This window comes from Procambarus clarkii, chromosome 66, assembly GCF_040958095.1.
Source record: "Procambarus clarkii isolate CNS0578487 chromosome 66, FALCON_Pclarkii_2.0, whole genome shotgun sequence".
Taxonomy (NCBI): Eukaryota; Metazoa; Arthropoda; class Malacostraca; order Decapoda; family Cambaridae; genus Procambarus; species Procambarus clarkii.
In genome coordinates, this window is record NC_091215.1 from 31,526,937 (window position 1) to 31,539,931 (window position 12,995).

General features: G+C 38.3%; 1 protein-coding gene across 2 annotated transcripts in view; it reads left to right on the forward strand.

The window, feature by feature from the left end:
* Positions 1–5,862, forward strand: part of dnc (phosphodiesterase dunce) — a gene marked incomplete in the record, with an annotated part of 535,642 nt that extends 529,780 nt beyond the window's left edge. For both annotated transcript variants that reach the window (XM_069310042.1, XM_069310041.1), the window contains 1 exon segment: positions 259–5,862. In XM_069310042.1, the coding sequence (XP_069166143.1) occupies positions 259–573 (315 nt within the window).
* Positions 5,863–12,995: the final 7,133 nt, after the last annotated feature.

Here is a 12,995-nt window from a genome sequence, read left to right on the forward strand (position 1 = left end):
AACGTTGAATTGACGTTGCTAGTTCTTGGATATTGTGCCCACAGGGATATTGGCTGTTCCCTTATGGGTTTATTCTAGTCATCACTTGTAGTCACCTATTTGTGCTTGCGGGGGGGTTGAGCTTCATCTCTTTGGTCAATATCAGTATACAGATGCTTATGCTTCTCCTCCAAATTAACTCATGGAATGGGAATTCTAAGGGAAGATAAAGCTTCATAAAATGTTTATAGTTAAACCAACTTTTCTTTTCTTTTTCAGGTTGGCTTCATTGATTACATTGTCCACCCACTGTGGGAAACTTGGGCAGACTTAGTTCATCCAGATGCACAAGACATCCTTGACACTCTAGAAGAGAACCGTGATTGGTATCAGAGCATGATTCCCATCTCTCCATCTTCATCATCTAATGACCTTAAGGAAGAGGAATACCAGGGTGATAACTCGCAAGATGTGCCTGAGGAAGAACTCTGTGCTGCTGCAGACAGAATCCAGATCCAGTTTACGTTAGATGATGAAGGAAGTGGAAAACGAGCACCGCCGGATGATGCTCAGGGTGAGGACCCTACAATGTGACCATTGGTAGCGTCCTACTGCACCAAACTAAAGCGTAAAGTGATGAGGTGGCTGCACCTCAAGTGACCAACCCTACAGGAGGTGGGAACTATGTTTACCCTCATCCCCCTCCGTGCTAGTGGCCTCATCTTCAACTTTTACCTTCGTACCTCATGTTCTGAGATTTCTTTAATTGCCAGGTGGACACTTACCATCTGGCAAGCACCAGAGCCAGAATTGCAATTTAGTGGAAAGTGTATGTTGTGCAGACACTTGGGTGTTTTTGTTAGTGCAACTCCCTTGTGAGCCAAGTGTGCGTTTTGCCACGTGTCCAGTGCGCCGCGCCCTGCAGGTTCAGGGATGCTCGCGTGGGTTTGTCTGAGCTCCCAAAGACTGGTGTGCTGCTGTTCGCCCAGCCTCAGCTGACCCATCCTTGCCTAGTGTGATCAATATTTTCTTGTAATAGTGGTGGAGATGTAGGTCACAACAGTGAACAGTGCCAAATTGTTCCTTTTAAATGCGGACCCTAAGAATGAATTATGTTTATCACAATAAGTGAGCACAAGTTTGGGAGGTTGTTTTGTGAGGACTGATCAGGCGAGGTTTTGTGTGGTACATATCAGATAGAGGCATTGATAATGGGCACATACTTGGTGCTCACATCATAATTTTGAGTGTAAGGCATTACAAGCTCTTTCATCAAACAGGTTTATTCTTCATTTAACCTGACGGGGTTCTCTGCACTTCATTTCCAAAGCAGTCACGCTATCACAGAAGCCAAAGATAATTTATTGCTTCACATTTGTGGTGGGGATTTTGGTCACCACTGTGACATCTGAGCTGCTGCTGCATGGTACAAAGCCTGAGCATTTGCACAGTAGCGGAGGGGTCAGTGGATCCTGTCAGGTATAATGTCCATTGTGACATGATCAGTCATAAAATAAAAATGTATATGGTTTTAGACAAATTTAATTTGCCATTCTATAAGTGAAAATTAACACATTGGATCTTTGTCATTTCTAGTTATGCCAATTTCATGCAGGACTCATGAGTACAGTAGTTTTATTTTGTGGTGTAACTTTTCAGGTTTTAATCCTTTAGATGACTTATTTTGACACTGTCATAGATGTGGACAAACTTTATGTATGTTTTTTTTAATAAACTTTTGAAATAGGTAGACTCGTAGTAATTTCCCATGTGATAAGAGTATTGAGAACATAGTATGCATCATGTTGTATTCCATCAGCTGCTTCATGTCAGGTCATCGGCCAAACTCTTGAATCAGGGCTTGAGACTTGCAAATCACCAAAGAGCCATCATCATCATCATCATAATATCCTCCAAAAATTAGCCATGTTTTATAAAAAAAAAAAAAAAGGCTCTATAAAGCATCAGCTGCTCAAGCCGTGGCTTCAGAATTGTGCCCATAGTGTATGTGTTGCGTAGTTCTGGCTTTACCAAGTGACGATGTACTGAGCCTCATTAACCTGTAGAAGAGTGGGAGGAATACCCATCTTAAGGTGGAAGGGGAGTGATGGAGGAACATTTAGTTTTGCAGATGTTCCTCTAGCCAGACCTGAGGACTGGGTTGTAGGAGAACACCATTCACAAGACTAAATTATTTTGATTTTTATTGTTATTATTATTAATATTTTTTTACCAATATAGTACAGTAATTGATCTTTTTTGTCATTACAACCTGACAGTAGTTGTTTCCATATAATGCAGGTGATCATTTTTTCCACAAACATTATTTGTGGTACTGTATCATATATATATACTGTATGTATGTATGTATGTGTGTGTGTGCATATATATATATATATATATATATATATATATATATATATATATATATATATATATATATATATATATATATATATATATATATATATATATATATATATATATATTTATATTTATATATGTCGTACCTAGTAGCCAGAACTCACTTTTCAGCCTACAATGCAAGGCCCGATTTGCCTAATAAGCCAAGTTTTCCTGAATTAATATATTTTCTCTAATTTTTTTCTTATGAAATGATAAAGCTACCCATTTCATTATGTAAGAGGTCATTTTTTTTTTATTGGAGTTAAAATTAACGTAGATATATGACCGAACCTAACCAACCCTACCTAACCTAACCTAACCTATCTTTATAGGTTAGGTTAGGTTAGGTAGCCGAAAAAGTTAGGTTAGGTTAGGTTAGGTAGGTTAGGTCGTCAAAAAAGCATTAATTCATGAAAACTTGGCTTATTAGGCAAATCGGGACTTGCATAGTAGGCTGAGAAGTGCGTTCTGGCTACTAGGTACGACATATATATATATATATATATATATATATATATATAAATATAAATAATATTCACACACATACATACACACATTCACAAATATATACAGTACATAGTATATATATGTGTGTGTGTATACTATTTAACAAGAGTACTGTATTTACATGTAAACAGATGATGAACAAATAACTTTTACCCTGTGTATAATAAAATAAATGACTATTTAAGCAGTACAGTATATCTTATTAATTATATAATTATTTTTATATATATATATACATATATATTTTGTGTTACTAACATTAGTTCATGCCTCAGGTCTAGGTGTAAAATTGTAACATTCATGAATGTGGAACATCTGTACAGACTAGATTGAAACTCTTTGTAACGTACTTTCCTTGTATGTGAATAATTCTAATGACTATGTACTGAGATACCTTGTTTTCATCATGGATTTTATTTAATTAAATTTTTTTTTTTAATTTTGCTATTTATTCATTTCTCTCTCGCTCAAACTAGATTAATCATATCTTTTTAAGAGAAAGCCACAATAATTAAATATACAAAGCACAATACAGTATCAGTGATGGATTCAGAATTGGCCAGTAGGATCCCAGCAGGCTTTCTGGTGGACTATAGCCTGGTTTTTTAAATTATGCATTTTATGTTTAGCCAATCTTAAATTAAAGTGATTTAATTGTGATCTTAGAAATTAGAATTAAAAAGAATGAATACTCTTTCATAATGTTGCACAGTTCCCAGCACAAAAATGGCTTTTAATTTAGATTAATACTTAGACTGACTGCTCTTGTCTAAGGTAGATAAAAACATGTCCACACCTCACTGGCCACAACTTCATTTGACAATTGCAGGATGTCTGGAGAATTAATTTTTTGTAAAAGATGAAAACGTAACATTATTTCTAATTCTGTTGAATATTTTTGTTTATAGAAGAACAGTTCCCAGCAGTTTATGCTGTTTTAAAAAGTAAAGTGCCATAGTTTCTCTTCAAAACCCTGGCTAAAAAAAAAAAAATAAAAAAAAAAAAAACTTAAACCTGAAGGAACCTTTTTATGTATGGCTAAATAAATACTGTAATCCCAAAGTGCTGCTTGTGGTAATGGAGGAAGTGCATTCATGGCACATGTTAGATAGTGCAATTAAATCACTAGCAATGGTGAATATATTTGTCAATGTGTATTTAGATACCTGAGTTACTTGCATTTTCCTCGATGTAAAGACTTGTATATTTTTTTGTTTTTGTTTTTTAAGTGTCATCAAGTACTTCACGTTTCTCAGTGTCAGCTGGAAGTGAACAACTAAGTATAGTATTTTGCTATCAGTATACTATACTGGTGTATACATCTACATGTGATCTAATGATTAAGCATTTTGAGCTTATCAAATGCATCATTAAGGTTAAGTTTTACATACACAGTATATATCAGAAAGTAAACCTTACTGAGGGCCCCCTCCTGTTCTATCAATCCAACCAACATATAACAATAGTAATAGTTTATACAGAAAAAAATACATGATTCCGGTATAAATTGTATGTAATGTATAGGTATTTATATTTTTTTTTCATAATGCTACTAAACACATGCAGAGAAGCGACATTTTTGTTCCTATCTTTTAATGTGGCTTCTCTTAAAAACAGTGCTATTATTATAGCTCATAATCCTCAGTACTTGCCCAGTGGTATCTTCCTAACTTTTTTTTTTAAACATTTTACTTGAGTATATGTGTATTTATATATATTTTTTATCATTTATATATGAACTGGTTGGATTTATATTGAGACTCCAAACCTCCTCAGTGTGAATGGTCTGACACAGAAAGAGCCATGGACCTACTGATACTTTGTGAATAATATATTGATTACAAACTAAAGCCTTCTGTGTGTTTTGTGTATCTCATCATTTGGCACTTGAATTTCTCAAATCATAGAAAATGTAATTACTGTTCTATGTATTTATTACCTTCATTGCATAGTGAGAGGTTTCGTATTAAGTGAAACCTTAATTGTCATTCTTTGGTGATAAACATGAACGCAAAGCAAAGAAAAATGCAGCAACAAAGATTTGTAGTTTCATGCTTGTATAAGACTTTCAGGTTGTGTTATTTTTTTTATTTAGATTGTCTTTATTTTTATTACTACATTGTCTATATATGTTACGATAAGTGTGTTCGAGTCCTCGGCAATTATTTCATCTACCAAGTTAAAGGCGAAGTCTCGTGATTATTTTAAATTATGAAACAATTTCTATTGGTTTTATGTACTAGGTGATAAAATATAAACATGAAATATTACGTTATCTAGGTTGAAGTAGCTGTTATTGATTTATCGTTGATTTGTGTTCATGTTCAATTTTTATCTATGACAGTTCTTAGACTGCAAATAAGTCTTTTTAATGACCATCTTGGGTTGACTGAGATTGGTTTATTATTTGTGGCTCTTACTCTCTGTGGGTGAGAAGGTCACATTAATTAATTGTCTGTGGGAGGATTAAACTTCCCACTGTGTATTCCTACACTGTTGCTCTAGACGGCTATGTCAGGGATACATACATACATATATACATACATATATACATACATACATACATACATATACACAAATACACAAATACACATACATATATATATATATATACATACATACAGCACACCCCTTTTGTGCCAGTGAAAAATTTGTGAACATTTGGAGTCTAGCAGCATCAGTAGAATTTTCATCAAAGTATTTATAATACACCATTTACGTTATTTTCCCTACCCCTCCAGTGTCCACGACCCCATGGGTCTGTAGTGCCCCCCTGACGCTGCATGTGGGATTGGCCACAATGTGCTGTTAAGACTCCATCACATTTTCAGACCTTTCAACCTTGTATGCTTAGTCAACTGTACAGTCTGTTGTGCCTATGTATATATGGGTAATATGAAATCCGTATAAATTATATAATTTTATGTATAATAGCTAGAATTATTTAATAAAATAAACTTTTTGAATAAATTGAAATTTCAGTTACCCGTTGAGATTGAATGCAAAGCACCAACAGCATTTTAATTTTTTTCACGATGCAACCCCATAAAAAACTGATTAATCCAGATTACCTACTTACTGCTGGATGAAAGGGAATGTGCCCAACTATTTCTGTCCTGCCTGGGATTCGAACCCGGAATTTTCAATACTGTGTCGAGAACAAACCCGACTGTACTACGGTGATACTTCCCGGTAGTACAGCCATATGTACTACTTAAAAGCATAATAACTATGCTTAAGAATTGCCTGCTGTCCAAGTATAAGAATATTTTCTCCGAGGCTATGGGTTCCTAAAATTGCTATTCCTAAAAATTAGGAATAAAATTCCTAAAAATATATATATAATGATAAATAAATTCAATTATTGTTTTAAAATATAAGTACTGTAGATATTATACATGTTTGTGTGTAAAGGTAACATACATATATATCATGATTATTGTGGGGGAGGTCGGGTAGGGTGGCGGCGACGACAACAACAATGGACGTCACTCTGCACTGTACCTTCAAGGCGGACACTTCAATCTGATGAAAATGGAACGCGTTGTTGCATGGTGGCCCTTACCCCAAACTACAGCATCCCAACATCACCTGTGCACTCATCGGGAGAGGGATAAAATATCTTCACGCAAGTTGCAAGTGCCATAAGGAAGAATTGGAGTGGTTTTGGAGTATGTCTCCTGATGGACAGGCGGGTGCTGGTTGGGCTCTCCTCGACCTCTCCGCCCTTGCTGGACCTGTCAAGGTATGGTGCTAAGTTGATAGCTCCACCAGCTAGGTACGAATTTGCCTGGCATAGTTAAATATTTTTTATATGTAAAGGATTCTCACTAGTGTTGATGTTTGCGAGACGCGTCATGTCAATAATAATTCATTGTGTCGGGGGACAGGAAGCCAGGATATGCTTATAGTTTATGTTAGGATTATACAGAGGTCCCCCCCCCCCCACACACAAGGCCGAATTAATCAGAGTATGCCCAGGATGCAACCTCACAACTAGCTGACTAACTCCTGGGTACCTATTTACTGTTAGGTGGAGAGGAGCATGAGGTGAAAGTAAACGTTCCCAACCATTTCTGTGCCGCCTGGGATTTCAACTCCCAGGAATTTCCTATTGAGTCAAGAACGAACCCAAGTGTACTACAGTACCGAGACCCTAACAATGTTGATAGGCAAAGTTTGAATGTTTTCTTGGAATTACACTTGGTGCTTGACAGTGAGTAATGTGTGTTGTATTGATGGCATCGGCTGAACCCTACATTGCATGAATAAGTCAGATGTGGCCTAATTTTTTGGTTGACAATACTGAGAATCAATAACAGGGTTGTGATTTGTGGAACCAATTACCGTGTAACATGGTGGAGATGGGGTCCCTCGATTGTTTCAAGCGCGGGTTGGACATGTATATGAATGGGATTGGGGGGTTATAGATAGGAGCTGCCTCGTATGGGCCAATAGGCCTTCTGCAGTTGCCTTTGTTCTTATGTTCTTATGAGAATGAAAAGAAAATACTGAGAATGAAAAAGAAATGCGTGAACACTTCATGAACAGTTCCAAAGTGTGTTTGTACAAAATTAGGATTTCAAAGAGCCACACCCAATACCACTGCCAGAGCACACCAAAGAACACATAGAGGTATCTCAAGACGAAGTGGAAAAATTACTCAAGGGCCTAGGAAGACGTAATGTAATTGGACTAGATGGAGTTTCACTTTGGGTGCTGCAAGAATGTGTAACCGAGCTGAGCATTCCACTCCAATTAATATTTCAGACATCTTTGTGTAAAGGGATCGTAGCAGATATATGGAAAAAGGCAAACATACTGTCTCCACTCGATTATCCGGACTATATGAGAAGGACCCCCAGCCGGATATTCACGTGTTCCGGATAATGGTACTTTTCCACCTCTGAGTCCAAAAGTGACCATTTCCAACTATTTTTATACTACAAACAACATAATTTGAATTGCCTTGCCACATATAATTATTAAATATTCAACTAGAAACCTCAACTTGCATTGTTGGTGTTCATCTTCTTGATTGATGTCACACATCTTGAAGTTAAGAATTCTTAACAATTTACATAACTTATACTAACACAACACTAAAATTAACACTTAAAATTTCTGTACAGTTCATTAAGCAAAGTTAGTTTTGACTGCCAGCTGCTGAAGCCTCACTGGTTGAAGGCATTTGGGTTGCCTGTGAGGCCTCACTTGTTGAAGATGCTTGCTTGCGCCTCACTTGAAGACGCTTGGCTTGCCTGTGATGCCACTTGTTAAAGGCACTTGCTTGTGCCTCACTTGTTGAAGGCGCTTGACTTGCATGTGAAGCCTCACTCGAAAGCATTTGGCTTGCCTGTGACGCCTCACTTGTTGAAGGCATTTGGCTTGCCTGTGACACCTCACTTGTTGAAGGCATTTGGCTTGCCTGTGACGCCTCACTGGTTGAGGTGTATAACACGTAACTTGTCTTTAATTGTTAGGACAACCTTCTTCCTCTTAAACACCTCCAGATCGATTGATGCTGCTACCAGACATAGTCTTGGCCAAAAATGTTCAAAGTTACTATGAAAATAAAAAACTTATGTAAAAAAATGTCACTAATAGTGCAGTACTGTGATGCCGCACTGGTTGAGGTGTATAACAGTAACTTGTCTTTAATTGTTAGGACAACCTTCTTCCTCTTAAACACCTCCAGAACAATTGATGCTTCTACCAGACATAGTCTTGGCCAAAAATGTTCAAAGTTACTATGAAAATAAAAAATTTATTTAAAAAATATTTCACTTATGGCGCGGCACTGTGGTATAACACGAGGGACGGGAGCACATGGGTTGACCAGTGTTCGACGGGTCCACTTGGGGCAGCTATAGCACGTTACGTAGGCCGCCAGGAGGAAAAAAACCTCACAATATTTTTGAAGGAAACCAGCCTGTGCAAATTGTTTTTAGGAAACTTATATATTTGTTATTACGTAATTACTAGTATTTCATTTGTTTTTGGTTATGATGAATTGTTCTAAAATTAATGGTAATTCCTGTACCCAGGTGGTTCCTCCCAACACCACCCACCCACTCCACCCCCTCCTCCACCATGCGCCTCGAGCCAGCCAGCCACAGCCAGACGGGATTAATACAGTACGGCCCGCCCCATGGCTTTCATATCCGGACAATTCAATGATTATCCGGCTGACTGTCCGGATAGTGTAACATAAGCAGCAAGTTAATCGGCTCCAATTTTTTATCCGGCTAAATCAGCTTTTATTCGGCTCCCATGGCCATTTTGGCCGGATATTGAGATAACTTTACGGTCAGGATTTTGGCCGTATAAGGGCATTTTCCGGATGTTCGAATCCCGGATAATCGAGTGGTTACAGTAGTTCTAATCTATAAAAATGTTAACCGAAAAGACCCTCTTAAGATATAGACCCCATATCATTAACAAGCATGATAGTCAAAACACTAGAAAAAATAGTTAAACCAAACGGGTAGAACACCTGGAGAGTAATAACATAATAACAGACAGACAGTTTAGTTTTTGAACAGGAAAATCCTGTGTTTCAAATCTACTTAGTTTTTATTAGATCCACAGAGATTCTACAGGAAAGAGATGATTGGGTTGACTATGTCTATCTGGACCTGAAAAAGGCTTTTGACAGTCCCACACAAGAGGTTTTTTGGAAACTGGAAAATACTGGAGGGGTGACAGGAAAACTTCTGACATGGATGAAATTTATTTCAACTGACAGATGAGGGCAGTAGTCAGAGACAATGTATCTGACTGGAGGAGTGTTACTATCAGAGTACCACAGGGTTCAGTTCTTTTACCAGTAATGTTCATCGTCTACATAAATGATCTACAGTACTAGAAGGAATACAGAATTATATGAACATGTTTGCAGATGATGCTAAGATACTGGGGAAGATAAGAGATGCAGACAATTGTCATGCCCTTCAAATTGATCTAGAGAAAATAAGTGCTTGGAGTGACATGTGGCAAATGGAATTCAAAGTGATTAAATGCCATGTTATGGAATGTGGAATCAGAGAAAATAGACCACATACAACTTACATATGTGGAAAGGAATTAAAGAACTCTAATAGAGAATAAGATCTTGGTGTAGTTTTAGATAGTAAACTGTCACCATAGGAACCCATAAAGAATAAAGAACATTGTGAGAGAAGCGTATGCGTTGCTTTCCAACTTCAGACTTGCTTTTAATTACATTGAAGGTGAAATACTCAAGAAACTGTTCATGATGTTTGTGAGACTAAAATTGGAATATGTAGCAATTGTATGGTGCCCATATCTCAAGAAGCACATGAATAAACTGGAAAACGTGCAAAGGCATGCTACAAAATGGCTTTTGGAACTGAAAAACGAGTTACGAGGAGAGACTAGAGGCGTTACATATGCCAAAACTAGAAGATAGAAGAAAAGGAGGTGATATGATCGCGTAGAAAATAACAACAAGAGTTGACCAAATTGATAGAGAGGAATTCCTGAAACCAGCATCTTCAAGAACAAGAGGACACAGATTCAAGCGACGGAAACTAAGGTGCCAAAAAAATATTAGTATCAGAGTGGTAGACGGATGGAACAAGTGAGAAGGTGGTGACCAAAACCATCAGTACTGTAGAAATCCACTAATCCAGAATCCGGCAATCTGGAAAGTGCTCTAATCCAGCCAAAATTGTGGCTTGATAGTTATCTCCCTATCCAGCCAAAATGTTCATGGAAGCCAGACTAGCGGATATTTGGCTGGATCAGAAATCTGACCCGGTTAACTTGCTACTGATGTTACCCAATCCGGACATAAGCTGGAAAAGTGGTGAATAGTACGAATCAGAACGGCAGGCTTCGGGCCGTACCGTATTAATCCTGTACGGCTGTGGCTCGAGGTGCATGGTGTAGGAGGGGGTGGGGGTGGGTGGGTAGTGTTGGGAGAGAGGGGAGCGTTGGGAGGACTGCCTGGGGGGATAAAGGGGGATGTGGAGGGGCCTATACACTACAGTAATTACGATTAATTTTAGAACAGATCATCACAGTCAAAAACCAAAATAAATAAATATATAATAAATACACAAGTTTCATAAAAACAATTTGCACAGGCTGAAGTTTGCTCCAAGAATATTTTTTTTTCCCACCTGGCAGCCTACGTAACGTACCTGCCTGCCCCAAGTGGGTCTGGTCAAGCCAAACAGCTCATGTGCTCCCGTCCCTTGCATTATACAACAGTGCCGCGCCATTAATGAAACATTTTTTTAAATAACTTTTTGTTTTCATAGTAACTTATAATTTTTGGCCAAGACTTAGGTAGCAGCATCAATCATTCTGGAGGTGTTAAGAGGAAAAAGGTTACCCTAACAATTAAAGACAAGTTATATGTTATACAACTTTGTGAAAGTGGCGGGTCGATTTCAAGTGTTGCCAAGGACTTTAATATAGGCACTAGTACTGTTTCTGATATAAGGAAACAAAAAGAGCAATACCTGAAATTCATTTCAACCAGTGAGAGTGAAGGTACAAGCACTAGCAGAGGGTGTGGTAGAATAACTTTGAAGACTTCAAAGCATGTACAGTTGGATGAGGCTGTGTACAAGTGGTTTGCTCAGCACCGCATAGCTGGCGTGACAATTCACGGCCCAGAAATAAGAAATGCTGCAAGCAGGTTTGCAGCAAGCCTTGAAATAAAGGATTTCCAAGCAAGTGAAGGGTAGGTTGCAAAGTTCAAAGGTAAGCATAATACTGTGAAAAGAAAGTTGGTGAAAAATTGAGTGCTGATACATAGAACAGCAGCATAGAACCATTTAAGCATAAATTAAGAACATACATTTTGTCAAATACAGTGGTACCTCGGAATGCGATAGTCCCTGTATGCGAGGTTTTCGGAAGGCGAGGTGTATTTACTCCAAAAATTTGTCTCGGAAGGCGAGGGTTACTTCGGGAGGCGAGTTTGGACGCGAGTTTGTTGATACGCGTACAGCCGACCTAGCGCGTTCGTCGCCCCTCCGCCCCGCCGCCCCTCAGTTTATTATTGTCTGGCGCTCAGTGACTACCCCCACATCAATTCTTCTCGCGGATTTTCAGTGTTTTGTTGGATTTTTGGTGATTTGTCTATACAATTTGTTATTATATATCTCACCATGGGTCCCAAGAAAGCCAGTGGTAAGGATAAAGGCCAGAAAGCTCCTGTGAGGATGACAATAGAGGAGAAACAAGAGATCATTCGGAAGCATGAGAACGGTACACGTGTTGTTGAACTTTGTAGGCAGTACAACAAAGCCACATCAACAATATGCACTATACTTAAGAAGAAAAATAAGATTATGGGTGCTAAAGTGGCAAAAGGAGTAAGAACATTAACGGCACAAAGACCACAAATACTTGAAGAAGTGGAAAAGTTGTTATTAATTTGGATACACGACAAGGAGTTGAGGGGTGATAGTGTTTCGGAGGCCATTATTTGTGAGAAAGCCAGGGTGTTGCACGAAGACCTTCTAAAGAATACCCCTGCAACGAGTGATGCAGATAAGAAAGAGTTTAAGGCAAGCAGGGGCTGGTTTGAAAAATTTAGAAAGAGAAGTGGTATCCATAGTGTTACAAGGCATGGGGTTATGTGATGTGATTATGGAAGGGGACTCCCCTTCCAAACAGTAACTCCTCTCCTCCTCCCCCCTCCTCACCATCTTCCATACGCCTACAGCACTCGACAGCAAGGTAAGTAATAACTGGAACACAGTTTTGTAGGTTTATTTAGATGAATTAGGTAAATTAGGTATAAAAATTTAGTTTGATGTGGGGTTTTTGGGGTAGTCAGGAACGGATTAATTCATTTCCCTTTATTTCTTATGGGGAAATTAACTTCGGAATGCGAGTTTTCGGAAGGCGAGGCGTCTCCAGGAACGGATTAAACTCTTATTCTGAGGTATGCCTGTAATTTATATTCTTATCAGGTTTATAATGCTGATGAAACTGGGCTGTATTGGAGGAGTTTACTGGAAAAAGCTCTAGCTATGAGGAGTGAGGGTCGTGTGCCAGGCCGTAAGGTTAACAAGGACAGGCTGTCGGCCACGATGTGTGCCATATTTTTTTTTTTTTTT